This window comes from Cyprinodon tularosa, unplaced genomic scaffold (genome assembly GCF_016077235.1).
Source record: "Cyprinodon tularosa strain WSP-4 unplaced genomic scaffold, ASM1607723v1 ctg92, whole genome shotgun sequence".
NCBI classification, from domain to species: domain Eukaryota; kingdom Metazoa; phylum Chordata; class Actinopteri; order Cyprinodontiformes; family Cyprinodontidae; genus Cyprinodon; species Cyprinodon tularosa.
Genome location: NW_024039696.1, coordinates 1,458,836 through 1,472,625, shown reverse-complemented (window position 1 = coordinate 1,472,625; position 13,790 = coordinate 1,458,836). Strand labels below are relative to the sequence as shown.

At 38.4% G+C, this 13,790-nt stretch overlaps 2 protein-coding genes across 2 annotated transcripts; one reads left to right on the top strand and one right to left on the bottom strand.

Annotated features, from left to right (window-relative positions):
- Nucleotides 1–2,389: 2,389 nt before the first annotated feature.
- On the bottom strand, nucleotides 2,390–7,292 carry creld2 (cysteine-rich with EGF-like domains 2). Its single transcript, XM_038274503.1, has 10 exons — nucleotides 6,996–7,292; nucleotides 5,207–5,289; nucleotides 4,879–4,989; nucleotides 4,595–4,686; nucleotides 4,328–4,504; nucleotides 4,154–4,246; nucleotides 3,166–3,249; nucleotides 2,943–3,038; nucleotides 2,652–2,786; nucleotides 2,390–2,549 (listed from the first exon to the last, which is right to left on the bottom strand). The coding sequence occupies exons 1-10, from the start codon at nucleotides 7,134–7,136 to the stop codon at nucleotides 2,491–2,493; spliced, it is 1,071 nt and encodes a 356-aa protein (XP_038130431.1). The 5' UTR covers nucleotides 7,137–7,292; the 3' UTR covers nucleotides 2,390–2,490.
- Nucleotides 7,293–9,184: 1,892 nt separating this feature from the next.
- On the top strand, nucleotides 9,185–13,081 carry alg12 (ALG12 alpha-1,6-mannosyltransferase). The gene is made up of 9 exons (XM_038274523.1): nucleotides 9,185–9,369; nucleotides 10,245–10,377; nucleotides 10,450–10,623; nucleotides 10,705–10,899; nucleotides 11,163–11,266; nucleotides 11,406–11,629; nucleotides 11,724–11,893; nucleotides 12,030–12,105; nucleotides 12,711–13,081. Exons 1-9 carry the CDS (start codon nucleotides 9,211–9,213, stop codon nucleotides 12,955–12,957), a joined length of 1,482 nt encoding a protein of 493 aa, XP_038130451.1. The 5' UTR covers nucleotides 9,185–9,210; the 3' UTR covers nucleotides 12,958–13,081.
- Nucleotides 13,082–13,790: the final 709 nt, after the last annotated feature.

Here is a 13,790-nt window from a genome sequence, read left to right as displayed (position 1 = left end):
AACTCTGCATCTCAGCTGATCCACTGCCAGCTCAGACAGGTCTCAACTGGCTCCTCCATCCACCTCTAAGACCCGGCAAATCAAAACAACTTACATCATCTCCTAGAAAGAAGACAGGGCTAAGAGAATGCAATATCTGATATATAGGTGCTGGTCATAAAATTAGAATATCATGAAAAAGTAGATTTGATTTCAGTAATTCCATTTAAAAAGTGAAACTTGTATATTATATTCATACATTACATACAAACTCATATATTTCAGATGTTTATTTTGTTTAATTTTGATGATTACAAATGACAACAAATGAAAATCTCAAATTCATCATATCAGAAAATTAGAATATTGTGAAAAGGTTCAAAATTGATGGCCCCTGGTGCCACACTCTAATCAGCTAATTAACTCAAACCACCTGCAAAAGCCTTTAAATGGTCTTTCAGTCTAGTTCTATAGGCTACACAATCATGGGGAAGACTGCTGACTTGACAGTTGTCCAAAAGACGACCATCGACACCTTGCACAAGGAGGGCAAGACACAAAAGGTCATCGCTAAAGAGGCTGGCTGTTCACAGAGCTCAGTGTCCAAGCACATTAATAGAGAGGCGAAGGGAAGGAAAAGATGTGGTCGAAAAAAGTGTACAAGCAAGAGAGATAACCGCACCCTGGAGAGGATTGTGAAACAAAACCCATTCAAAAATGTGGGGGAGATTCACAAAGAGTGGACTGCAGCTGGAGTGAGTGCTTCAAGAACCACCACACACAGACGTATGAAAGACATGGGTTTCTGCTGTCGCATTCCTTGTGTCAAGCCACTCTTGAACCACAGACAGCGTCAGAAGCGTCTTGCCTGGGCTAAAGAGAAACAGGACTGGACTGCTGGTGAGTGGTCCAAAGTCATGTTCTCTGATGAAAGTAAATTTTGCATTTCCTTTGGAAATCAAGGTCCCAGAGTCTGGAGGAAAAGAAGAGAGGCACTTCATCCACGTTGCTTGAAGTCCAGTGTAAAGTTTCCACAGTCAGTGATGGTTTGGGGTGCCATGTCATCTGCTGGTGTTGGTCCATTGTGTTTTCTGAGGTCCAGGGTCAACGCAGCCACATACCAGGAAGTTTTAGAGCACTTCATGCTTCCTGCAGCTGACCAACTTTTTGGAGATGCAGATTTCATTTTCCAACAGAACTTGGCACCTGCACACAGTGCCAAAGCTACCAGTACCTGGTTGAAGGACCATGGTATCCCTGTTCTTAATTGGCCAGCAAACTCTCCTGACCTTAACCCCATAGAAAATCTATGGGGTATTGTGAAGAAGAAGATGCAATACACCAGACCCAACAATTCAGAAGAGCTAAAAGCCACTATTAGAGCAACCTGGGCTATCATAACACCTGAGCAGTGCCACAGACTGATCGACTCCATGCCACGCCGCATTGCTGCAGTAATACAGGCCAAAGGAGGCCCAACTAAATACTGAGTGCTGTACATGCTCATACTTTTCATGTTCATACTTTTCAGTTGGCCAACATTTCTATAAATCCTTTGTTTTTATTGGTCTTCAGTAATATTCTAATTTTCTGATATGATGAATTTGAGATTTTCATTTGTTGTCATTTGTAATCATCAAAATTAAACAAAATAAACATCTGAAATATATGAGTTTGTATGTAATGTATGAATATAATATACAAGTTTCACTTTTTAAATGGAATTACTGAAATCAATCTACTTTTTCATGATATTCTAATTTTATGACCAGCACCTGTAAAAGTTCTGCATTTTAACCACCTCCTCTAACATTTTCCTCCATCAGCTCAATGAAAGCAATTTAGAGGTGGATTAATCTCTTAAATCAATAACCTCTGAGAGTGGGAAAAAATGTGCTTTGATCACCACAGGCTGTAAAATAAACTTTGGATCAATGTAAGTAGAAATATTGTATTGTTAAGGATACTGAGTGCACAGTAGAGAGGATTTAAAACACCCACACACCATCCAGCCCTTTCTGGATCAATTCCAGTCATGTGAGCGGCGAGGATCCAATGTTTTCCAGCCAACACTGCCACCGTGTGGCCATCTATAGCCACTGCAACACAAAAGCCCGCTTATCTTCCAGCATGTGTTCAGAAGGCAAATCTCAAGACAACACTGCCATCTTGTGGTAATTTCGAATCACTGCAATACTAAGTAATACCCTCACTACATTTATATTTTGAAATTTGTTCTTTAAACTTGCTCAATTGAAAATAAAGAGCTAATATTAACATTTAAATCATGAAGAACTGAACATAACTCACTTTTATTGAAAACTTTCACTATTAAAAACAACAAATGAAAAGTTGCACATAGAATAAAATGTCCCGTCTCCATCTTATTTCACTGCTGAAAGTAAAGTTTTGAAAGCAGGTGGCATCTTAAGTGCATGTGGTCGAAGTAAAAAAAAAAAAAAAAAAAAACATAATGAGGTTCAGTTAGTCCATACTGCTCCCATTGTGACATTAGAGCTCCCCATGTGGCTCCGTAGTTGCCTGCGGTTCTTCAGACTCTTCTGCTGGATCTAAGGTCAAAGGAAGCATGGTAGAATAGTGAAACAATTCCTCTCTACACGCACTGATGTCTGTGCTTTGTTTAACTGGGTACTTAATGCATTCAGCCTCACCGTTCTGTTGGATGCACTCTCCATCCTTCTCCTCATAGCCACTGGAGCAGATGCAGCTGAAGCTACCTTTATTGTTGACACACTCCTGGTGTTCCTTTGGACACGCAGGCTCAGACTGAGAGCACTCGTCAACATCTAGAAAACAAGTAAACCCAATTCACTTAAAGTAGTAACAAGGGTAAAAATCAGTTCAACAATATACAAAAGGCTGATTCTTGCTTTATCAAAGACTTAAACAAATAATCAATTGATCAAGAAAAATGCATCGCACTGAAAATCTTTCCATCCTACCTGTGCAGGATCCTTCTACATCCTGATAGCCTTCAGCACAAGCCTGGCACTCATCAGAACCAGGTCCACTGCACCCAGCGCAGGCTTTGTCACAAGCTGCAGAATACAATTAAAGACATTTTATTCCACGTTTAGCTGATTTGGAGTGGTAAAAATACCTCGACTCATGCATTAGTCTCCTTTCAGTCTGTGGGAGCTGATGGTACCCTGGATGTCTCCTTACCTTTGCAGGAGTAGGAGCCTTCACTATTAAGGCAGTATTGATCCTCTTTGCATGGTGAAGGCTCTTGGGTGCACTCGTTCACATCTGCAGATCAGTATTAAAAACATTTAAACATACCAGATTAGTCTTTCTTCAGTATAAAATCACACAGCTATATCTGCAGAACAGGATGCATGTCATTGCATCATAAGAAAAAACAAATATTCATACATGCACATCAGTAACAAACATCTTTTTTCTGCAGCTGTAAAAACATTTTAATCCCTGAAAAGTGTGGTGTGCATTTGTATTTAACTCAATAGTTTCAGATGACAGGCTTTGCTGAAAGGGTACAGGCAGTTGCATAGGGCGCCATCTGCTGGACAGGGAGCAAAATTGCAGGAAGAAAAAAAAATGTAAAGGATGTATTATGAAACAATGGATGCCTCTGCTGTTAGGAAGACCACTATCCTTTCCAACTTTGCCCAAACCTAAAATGAAAATATAATAACTTGAGAGATCTTAGCGCACCTTGTTTAACATTACTTTAATTGGACATTGTGTTTCAATGTTTTTAACTTATATATCCAACAACCTTGACCAAAAGGGAACCGAGGAATTTCTTTACAACGGCAGTTTGATACTTTTTAGTTTAGCATTTTATTGCATAGCTTTATGCTGGTTTGTATTATGTACTTCACTCCAATTCCATTTGCATAACATTTGGTTATTGTAATATTCTCAGGATAGGCATCTTTCTAGTTCACTTTTATTCTTTAGAGTATTGCCTTTCAAAGTTAGTCTTAACCTTGATATTTTAGTTTTGCTTTTGATTTTTCATGTTGTTGCTTTTGCACCCATCATATTTGCACACAATTTTAAGTTGTATTTCTATATCTCAAATTCATATTTATTGTTAGACTTCTTAGGCGCACTATAGCTTTGGACACCAATTAACCTCATACTTGACCGGCTACTTCACATACAGTTTGGAGTGTGTTCCACCTACCAACACAGGCTCCTTGGTCCTCCCAGCCCTCCTTACACTCGTCACAGTCCTCGTTGGTTGCTCCAGTGCAGGTCTTACAAGACCTGTGGCACTCTGTGAGAGGATATAACCTCTGAGTCATTAACTAATTCACTTAACCACTTCCCCTCCTGGTCATGTTGCCTTAAAACTTACCCGTACACAAAGAGAAAGTGTCGTTCCTGACTTCGTTGAAATACCCATCGATGCAGTCTAAGCAGAACTCTCCTTTATAGGCGTTGTCGCAGCTGCATTTCCCGTTGCCTCCTCGGGTCCCGTCACCGTCACACGCTCCATTACCATGACACGGCCTCTCAGAGCCTCCTATACAAGCTACAGGACGGGAAATAAAATGAAACGTTTATTTGTAGCGGACACTTTTAGACCTTAATAGCCGAGGAGTTGATCTGGATAGCTCCTTACTGTTGCAGTCAGGTCCAAATGTTCCCTTTGGACAGCAAACCTTGATGGTCTCTATGCAGAACCACTTATGCAGATCGGGATGTTTGGTTTTCCTGCAGAAGGGAAGAGAGGAAATGAAAGTTTAAATGTGTATGAAGATGCAAGCTGAAGTAAAAAGTCAGAAGCATGATGTCTAAAAGAACCCTAGTAGTTTATAAAGCCAGATCATTTTCAAAGCCATGGTTTAAAATCATTGAATGTTTCTCATTTAATGCACTGGTTTCAAAATGTCACCCAACACCTACTTTTTAAACCACCAGGTCTCAAAGTGCTCCTCGTGTTCCTCCACCATACGGTTGCACTCAAAGCTGCTGCTTTCACATAGATGCTCCAGAATCTCCATCAGGCGAATCTCACTGCAGAGAGCAGACATGCATGTAGAAGAAAAGAGGAAAAAGTTGGAAGGTACGACACTGCAGGAAGTTAGAGTTAAGGTTCTGTAATCTGTGGAGTTCTGTACAATCCTGTTTTTTTTCATGCCTTTTTCTTTGCTGTTATCTAAAACAAGGTCAAACTGCTCTATGGCAGGATGACCTGCAGCTCGCAGAGGGCAGGATGATCTGGATCACTCACCTCGTCTCATACTTGGATAGTTTTCTCTCCTCCCAGGCCGTGTTGCCTCCTCCGAAGTTCTGCTTGGCTGTTCTCTCAAAGCCCTAAAAAAAACAGTTGAACAAGTTGTTCCTACTTTAAAAATAGGAGGTGATAAACCTGTGGGATAATAATGCAGCAAGAAAATTATTATATAGAGCTCCACAATTTAGTGCAAATTATGAATTAAGAGGGGAAAAAAAGATAAATGGGTATTTTTCTTATATTAATGCCTCCTGCTGAAATATCAGTTAAGGGTTTTGATGAGGTTGAGTCTACAAAACACTGGGTGTTTTTTTTTTACCCATTCTTTGCTAAATTACTCAGGCAAAGTCAATGTTATGTTTATATAGGATTGCCCTGAAATAAGCTAAATAAAACTTCCCATGAATTCAAACTAGAATCCCCTCCTGTTGCAGAAAAGGATCCCCTCATCATGATGTGGCCAAATCCATGTTTCACTGAGCCTTTTACACCATAGACAGGGTTTTTTTTTTTTTTTTTTTTCATATGTTGCGTTCAAATTTACCCCGGAAAACAGACCTGAGAAGTCGGAGTGAAGAAATTTCATGTCATAGCATATCAAGCCTACAGCTGTTTCTCAACTTTAACAATGACAACAACACCGTTCTATCTTTTATTTTGCTCATATAAGCAATGAAAATGATCCATCCATCCATTTTCCGTCAAGCTTATCCCTGCTGGGATCGTGAGGGGTGCTGGTGCTTATCTCCAGCTGTCAACGGGCAACACAGAGACAAACAGGACTAACAACCATTCACAAACACACTCACACCTAAGGAGAATTTAGAGAAACCAATGAACCTGTTAAAACAATTAAAACAGTTAAAACAGTCATGTTTTTGGACTGTGGGAGGAAGTCGGAGTACCCGGAGAGAACCCACACGTGCACAGGGAGAACATGCAAACTCCATTCACGGGCCGGGAATCGAACCCAGAACCTTTTTCCTGCAAGCCACTGCACAGCTCCCAATGAAAATCAATGATACATAAATGATAAAGGACTGATTCAACAGAAAAGTGGTCAATATAGGAATGTTTTACTGATAATTCTGGTAGAAGCCATCTTGAATACAGAAATAAGTTATTTTTTTTTTCTGTTCTGACTTAATGAGGCATTCCTGTTTGGATTTCAAATTGGAGAAATTTTCAGCTTGCCATACAAACGGAATGGGGTGTTTTTCAATAAAAAAAATACTCAAATAATTGTATTAAGTTTATCTTCTGTTTCATGTGATCTGAATGCCGTTTCCCACATGGTTACAGTTTCCCCTACATCAGAGGTCCGCAAACATTTCAGCCTTTGACCCACAAAATCATATCAGAGTGGAGTCATGATCCAAACAATTTAACTACATAAACATTTCTACAAATTGGTGTAATTATATAATAGATGGCCAGGAAAACCAATATAGTTTTTTTTTATGTAATGTTTTTTTTTTTTTTTTTTACATCTTTAAACATAAATATTTACTGTTTAGATTAATTTTCAAAATGGATCTTAAAGAATCCACTATGGTTGATCAAGGACCTCATATGGGGCCACAACATGACCTTTGACCCTGAGTCTGCTGTGACTTGAATCTTCAAAGGGGCTGAAAACACAAAAACGCCACACTTAACAGATATAATTGTATAAATTCACTTACACCCATCAATCATCTCAAGAAGAAATGTGAGAAACTCAACAGAGAGTGCATATTTTATCAAACTAAAGTATGTTTAGAGGCTGTTTTTGATGATTTCTGACCTTGTTGAAGTTGTCGGTGATCTGCTGGCAAGTGGTACAGGCGGTTTTTAAATCCCTCTTGGCGTGGTTGGATTTGAAGAGTAAAAAAAGAATAAAAGAGCAAGAGAGGAGACGCAGATATGGACCGCAGGAGGACAGCATCTCTCACCCAGACAAACACACACTTTCATGACAGGAACACGCTTTCCTTTCTTTACAAATCGCTCCACACCTAGCTACAAACGGTTAGAAACATTTAAACTAGCTGCTCAGAACATCAAATCAAAGATACCGGTATCTATGCAAAGCGGGCTAAGTAGTATTCTTCTTCTTCTTATGGGATTTTATGGCGGTTGGCAGACTTGTGAATTGTGCATTACCGCCACCAACTGATATGGAGTAAAGCAAGAAAACAGGAAACGATTCACCCCCCCCAAAAAAAAAAAAAAAAAAAAAAAAAAAAAAAAAAAAAAAAAAAAAAAAAAAAAAAAAAAAAAAAAAAAAACCTGTGTAACTTAAACCAACATAATACTAAATCACATTTGCCCATATAATTTTAATTTACTCTAGGTCATCGTAACTCTGCCAGTTTCTGATGATCCCATCGGTCCTCCCATCATACTTCCAACCATCTCCCAGTTCAAATCTTTAATGTCCAGGTATTTTTCTGCAGCCTTCACTATTATTTTGATTTTTTCCGTTTTTTTTGTTGTCTGTGCAGTACAGTTAATCACTTCTACCATGAAAAGAACAAAAATTTGTCTTTTTAACAATAAGTGAGTCTTCATCAATTTTTAGAGATTTCTCTAGAGGTTTGGAATTTGCCGTGTGTTGAACTGTAGGTTTGGGTTTTTCTGACTGAGATGGGATCCTTTTTGCAGCTTCAGCGTAGGTTATTCCGAGCTCAAATTTCATTTTTTTAATTTCCTCAGACCTTTTGCTTGCTTCACAGCCGCGATAAGCAGCAGTATGTTCTCCACCACAATTACAGCATTTTATTTTAGCTTCTTTTCCACATTTTCCGTACTCATGTTCTCCTGCACACCTTCCACACCTCTGTTTCCCTTTACAAACTGCTGCAATGTGACCGAATTTTTGGCATTTGAAACATCTCAATGGTGGAGGATTGTAGATTTTGACATTATAGCTTATGTAACCGATGAATACTTTGCTTGGTAATTGCTCTTCTTCGAATTTAATTAGCACAGATAAACTGTCAGATCTTTCTCCGTTTCTTGTTGTTTTTAACCGTTTTACTTCTTTTACTTTTGCACCGCTTATGTTTTCCAGAATCTCTTTTTCAGAAATTTTTAGAGGAACTCCTCCAATGACTCCCCTGCTGATCTTTTTGTTCTCCATTAAGCTGCACTGAACTCTTATCCCGTCAATTTTGTTGATCCGTATTGCTTTGCCTTGCTGGGCGCTGTCTCTGCAGTTAATTAGCAGGTCTCCACTGTACAGAATTCTGGCACCTTTGACTTCTCCGACAAGTTTATTGATGGTTTTTGTTAAGTGAACCGGATTCCAATTTGTAAAAGAGTCTGCCTGATTAACGACTTTGAATATGACTTTGAATTCATTTTGTTGTGCTGTGGAATGTATGGAATAATCATCACTGGATTGTTCTGAACTAGATTCCCCTTGAACTGATCTCTGTTTTTTCCGCTTTTTCTCATTTTTTGGTGTTGCTATCTTCCAACCTTCATTGTCACTATTTCCCTCTTCCATCCCACAAGAATCGCTTCCTGTTTCCTCACTACTCACGGCCCAGGACATTTCTCCATAAGCAGCTTCAAAACACGCGCCATGCACCAAACGACCATCCACATGCAAATCCAATTCATCACAGGCCTTCCCTGCCTCGACCGACGTCGCTAAGTAGTATTTACATGCCGGGTCGTAGAAAAAGGGATGCTTTTCTAGTTTTCCGCGTCAGCCTCCAAGCCTGATTGTGGCTTGCATTGATTGGTTAGACCACCTATCAATCATTAAAATAACCAATCAGAAGCCGCCACGACCGGGACATAAAGTCCAACCACATGTGGAAAATTCAACTAGCCAGATGGTTTTTAATATATATGTATTTTATATTTTTGCAATAAACATCTACTTAAATTTTTAAACAAATGTAATACATTTTTTTTGTAAAACACAATTAAAAGTTAACGACGAAAACTATGTTATCGTTTTACTTCCGGTGTTGACCGGAAGTAAAGCTATCGGTTCTACAGCTGTCATGGCGGAGAAGAAAAAATTTTTGGGGCTGCCTCTGTTGCTTTTATTAATTTCTGTGAGCCTCCTGCACTTATTCATTTGTCCTTTCACTAAAGTCGAAGAAAGCTTTAATCTACAAGCGACGCACGACATACTATATTACAGGCTTGATTTTGATAAGGTAAGCAGCATTTCAGTGATGCAGAAGGTAAATCACACGCATGCGCACAAGTTACAAACCACAACTGGTTTAAAGTGACAAATGGAAGAGAAATCAGTCTTAATTCTTGGTTTAAATAATAAAAATAAAAAAAGTGAAATTGCATAGAAAATAATTAATGTAGTCCTATTTCAACCAAGTTCAAGTTAACTGATTTTTACATTTTATTTCAGTATATGAGGAAAAAAAAGTGAGAATTTTGACTTTAATCTCAGAATTCCGACTTTAATCTCAGAATTCCGTCTCCAATCTCAGAATTCTGACTTTTTTTCTCAAAATTCTGACTTTTTTTCTCAAAATTCTGACTTTAATCTCAGAATTCCGTCTCCAATCTCAGAATTCAGACTTTAATCTCAGAATTCTGACTTTTTTTCTCATATTATACTGAAATAAGACGTAAAAATCAGTTAACTTTTGTTTTCAGTGACCCTAATCATCTTCAGTAAACCTACTATTTATCTATATTTGAAATAAACGTAATTAGGAAAAAATACATTTTTCATAATAGCTAATAATATACCTGTTTAACAGATACATGTAGTAGATTGCGTAAAACTTAATTATTAATAATTAATGAATAATATAAAGCTAACCATATAAATTTAGCTCAAGCAGGAGAGCTATAAAACTAACAAATATATATTATAGACTTTGTTTAAAATAAATATTTTTAGTTCAAATCAGCATCAGTAGATCCTAAGTTTTACAAAATGCAGAGCTCAGAAATTGGCCCCCCAAGTCAGGTCCCTGCATCTCTAAATACTAACAATAGCTTTTTTAGTGTTTAATTGGTTTTAGGGTGTTTGAAACTATAAAATATTCTTTCTGTCTCTTAGTATGACCATCATGAATTCCCTGGAGTTGTGCCACGTACTTTTCTCGGTCCCCTGTTTCTCTCTGCACTCAGCTCTCCTGCTGTTTTTCTATCCTCTCTCTTGGAGGCCCCAAAGTTTTACACTCTGCTTATAGGTAAGTAAACCCACAGTCAATGACTGCTTTAAACTGACCTTTGTAAAGCTCTTTAATCTGTGTTCTGAACAGTCCGAGCCTCGCTGGGATTTTGCGTGATCAGCGCTTTATGGTTCATGCAGAGAGAAGCGAGGAGGCAGTTTGGCTCCACAGTTGCAGGGCTTTTTTGTCTGACCTGTGCATCCCAGTTTCACCTCATGTTTTACAGCACCAGGACACTCCCTAATGTCTTTGCACTACCGATAGGTAAGCTGCACTAATAACACATCATTACTGAGGGAATCTTGTTGAATTTCTCAATTTATGAGTGAAATATTGCTTCTCCAGTTCTTGTAGCGTTTACGTCTTGGATGGCTCAGAAACACGGCTGGTTCATCAGCCTCTCTGCTTTGGTCATCATCGTGATCCGATCTGAGCTCTGCATCTTGCTAGGCCTCATGTTGCTGATGTCACTGCTGAGCAGGAGGCTAGGGCTGCTGCAGCTGATCTACTACGCTGCTCCTGCTGGACTCTTTTCCCTGAGTGAGTGCAGACGTTACAGTGTTTACTGAGGTGGACAAATCCAATGGCCACTTAAAATGAAAAATCTTTGCAGCTTCCTTAGAAAACAGACAACATACAGTATGACGGGTCCTCTGCTGTACCTAACAATAGACAGAAGTTGTTTTAGGTTGTTTTTGCAGATATGCAGCTTTATTTTTTTAATAAAGGATACCTAAAAGATGCTATTACTAAAAGTGCATTAGATTAAAGCAGAAATTTGGTTTTTGTTTCCTTTTTTGCAGCTCTGACAGTGGCTGTTGACACCTTCTTCTGGAGGAAGCTTTTGTGGCCTGAGGGGCAGGTGCTGTGGTACAACACTATTCTTAATAAAAGTTCTAACTGGGGAATATCCTTTTAGGAAAAATAAGTCAAGTTGTTTTATGTTTTTTTGCATTTTTCAAATCCTGTTATGCAAATACACAAAAGTAACTTTCCTCATCTTGACAATCTGTCCCCAAGTTCTCCTTAACCCCTCTCTCTGTTAGACCTCGCCCTTTCTGTGGTATTTTTACTCCGCCATACCCCGTGCCCTGGGCTGCATGCTGCTCTTCGTACCCCTTGGCCTCCTTGACAAGCGAATAAGACTGCTGCTGCTCCCCACAGTGGGCTTTATCCTCATCTATTCACTGCTGCCTCACAAGGAGCTGCGTTTCATCATTTACACCTTCCCTGTGCTCAATTTGGCAGCTGCACGCGGTTGCTCATTTATGCAAGTTGAACTTGATTGTGGGCAAGAGAAAATAAAATAACATTCACATCATGTTGCCAGTATGTTTATTTCCTTTTTTTTTTTTTTTTTTCAGATTGTGCAACTACCAGAAATCCTGGATGTACAAACTGGGCTCTGCAGTTGTAATTGGCCAGCTGTTAATCAACTCAGTGTACACTAGTGTTAGTCTGTACGTTTCTCACCACAACTACCCAGGAGGCCGAGGAATCCAGGAGCTCCACAGGCTACAGCCCGCCTCAGCAGGTCAGAATCACTTCTGGAGCTTTAGCAACTTCTCAAACCTGATACCACACCATTTAATCTAACCCCTTATTATCAACACATATGTTTTTAATGCTGTGAATAGAGATTAAAAGCACAAATATGTTTCCCCCTCCAGATGTCTTTGTTCACATTGACACCTTTGCTGCTGAAACAGGAGTTTCACGCTTCTTAGAGCAAAACAAAAACTGGAGGTAAGTGATGCATAAACAGTTCCCTGGAATTATTGTCCCCTCTCCTAAAGATGTGTAAAAATGTATTTAAATGTATGGTTTCTATGGCAGAAGCACAATTTTACACAAAACGTTATTCAAAACAGATTGTGCTGTGATATATGGACCTCTGAAAATCCCCTCAGACCTGGGAGAAAATAGTTGCTTAAAGAAATGTATCCAAAGAACCAAGTTCTTCTTAGAGATTTTTTTCTTATTTATAAAGATTGCTATACATGTTTTCCCATTTTAAAGAGGAGCCTAATAAAAATAAGTTATATTTGTTCCAAGGAAAAAGTTTTCTTGTTTCCCTATTTTGTATTGAGAAACAGTGCTGTCACAAAACCACATCCCACGATTAGAAGTTGTTTATCTTCACTCTTACTTTGTTGGAAATAAACCATTATTTCTAATCATTTTGTGTTTGACTAAAAGCACTCAGAATTTTCTGCTATTTTTTAAAAATATCTAGTATTTTATATCTTTTTAGATTTTTATAATGCAAATAGGTCATATTTTAGTATCACTTCATAAAATGGGGCCCCTCTTGCTTCACATTATGTTGATACTTTTTTTCAATTCTACAGATATGACAAAAGAGAAGACATAAGCACCACAAGTCCTGAGACCCAGACGTACTCCCACTTGTTGATGGAGGCTAACGTTACCAAGATACAGCAGCTCCAGGACACTCATAAGCCTCTGGCCTTCATTGAGGCTTTCAGCAACATCGCCTTCAGCGCGGCTAACTTCCCGCCCATCAGAGTGCATCTGAGGAGGAAAGCTGTGCTGATGGAGAGAAAGAGCTGGAAGCCCAAACCGAGACACACATGAACTGAAATTTGATGGTTGAATTTTCATTTGACCAAATATATGATGCTGCTAGGATATATTTTTTTCATGTGTCAAAATTCAACATAGATCTACCCTAGCAGACATCATCTATTGTTTACGCCAGATTTATATATTTTGTAAACTAATATTAGCGAATAAAACCACACAGTAAGCAGCTTAAAGTGTGTTGTCTTTTTTTGAGATAAAAAAGATGTTTAGGTTCTTGCCTGCATTATTTTAACTATGTCTTCATTTAGTAAAAAAAATGCCAAAGCAAGTTGTCTACTACAGTTTTAAATAGGTTTAATTGGATGATAATTCACACAGGAGCAGGTGTGCTACCCATGTTCTTCCTGATTTACACACTGAAAAAAAAAAACACGCTTGTTTTTTGTTTTGTTTTCAATGGTCCATATAAGCAGCTTGAGGCCCAAACCAGCCCGAACAAAATTTACCAAGATTTCTTTTAACTTAAAAAAAGATAATCTGACAAGATGTCAAAGAAAAAAGGACCCAAATTAAAAACTTCCTGAGTACTAGTTTCACCTATCTTTTTCAAGCTGGGAGCACGGTTATTTAAATTTCCAAAAATAATGCTGGAATTGGCAAAAATCCCAACCTTGTCTTTTTCCTCACAGCATGAGCTAATATTTCTAAATTAATCTGTTTACAGACATATTGTTTGCTAAGGTTGCATTCTCTTCTAAAGTTGTATAAAGATTGTGATCTTGCTCCTGAAAAAATAATTCCTTCAAAATCTATTTTTTTTAATGGAAATGGTTTAGCCTAACACAAACATAAAGAGGTAATACAAGAATTTATAAATAGGATTT

What these genes read in the sequence shown, in the direction of transcription:
- creld2 (XM_038274503.1), bottom strand. Translation starts at nt 7,136, where the DNA reads ATGCTGTCCTCCTGCGGTCCATATCTGCGTCTCCTCTCTTGCTCTTTT. An exon ending in CACTTTCTCTTTGTGTACGG is followed by an intron (nt 4,247 to 4,327) that starts GTAAGTTTTAAG and finishes ATCCTCTCACAG; the next exon opens with AGTGCCACAGGTCTTGTAAG. An exon ending in TGTAGAAGGATCCTGCACAG is followed by an intron (nt 2,787 to 2,942) that starts GTAGGATGGAAA and finishes CTTGTTTTCTAG; the next exon opens with ATGTTGACGAGTGCTCTCAG.
- alg12 (XM_038274523.1), top strand. Translation starts at nt 9,211, where the DNA reads ATGGCGGAGAAGAAAAAATTTTTGGGGCTGCCTCTGTTGCTTTTATTA. An exon ending in TGTCTTTGCACTACCGATAG is followed by an intron (nt 10,624 to 10,704) that starts GTAAGCTGCACT and finishes TTGCTTCTCCAG; the next exon opens with TTCTTGTAGCGTTTACGTCT. An exon ending in GCACGCGGTTGCTCATTTAT is followed by an intron (nt 11,630 to 11,723) that starts GCAAGTTGAACT and finishes TTTTTTTTTCAG; the next exon opens with ATTGTGCAACTACCAGAAAT.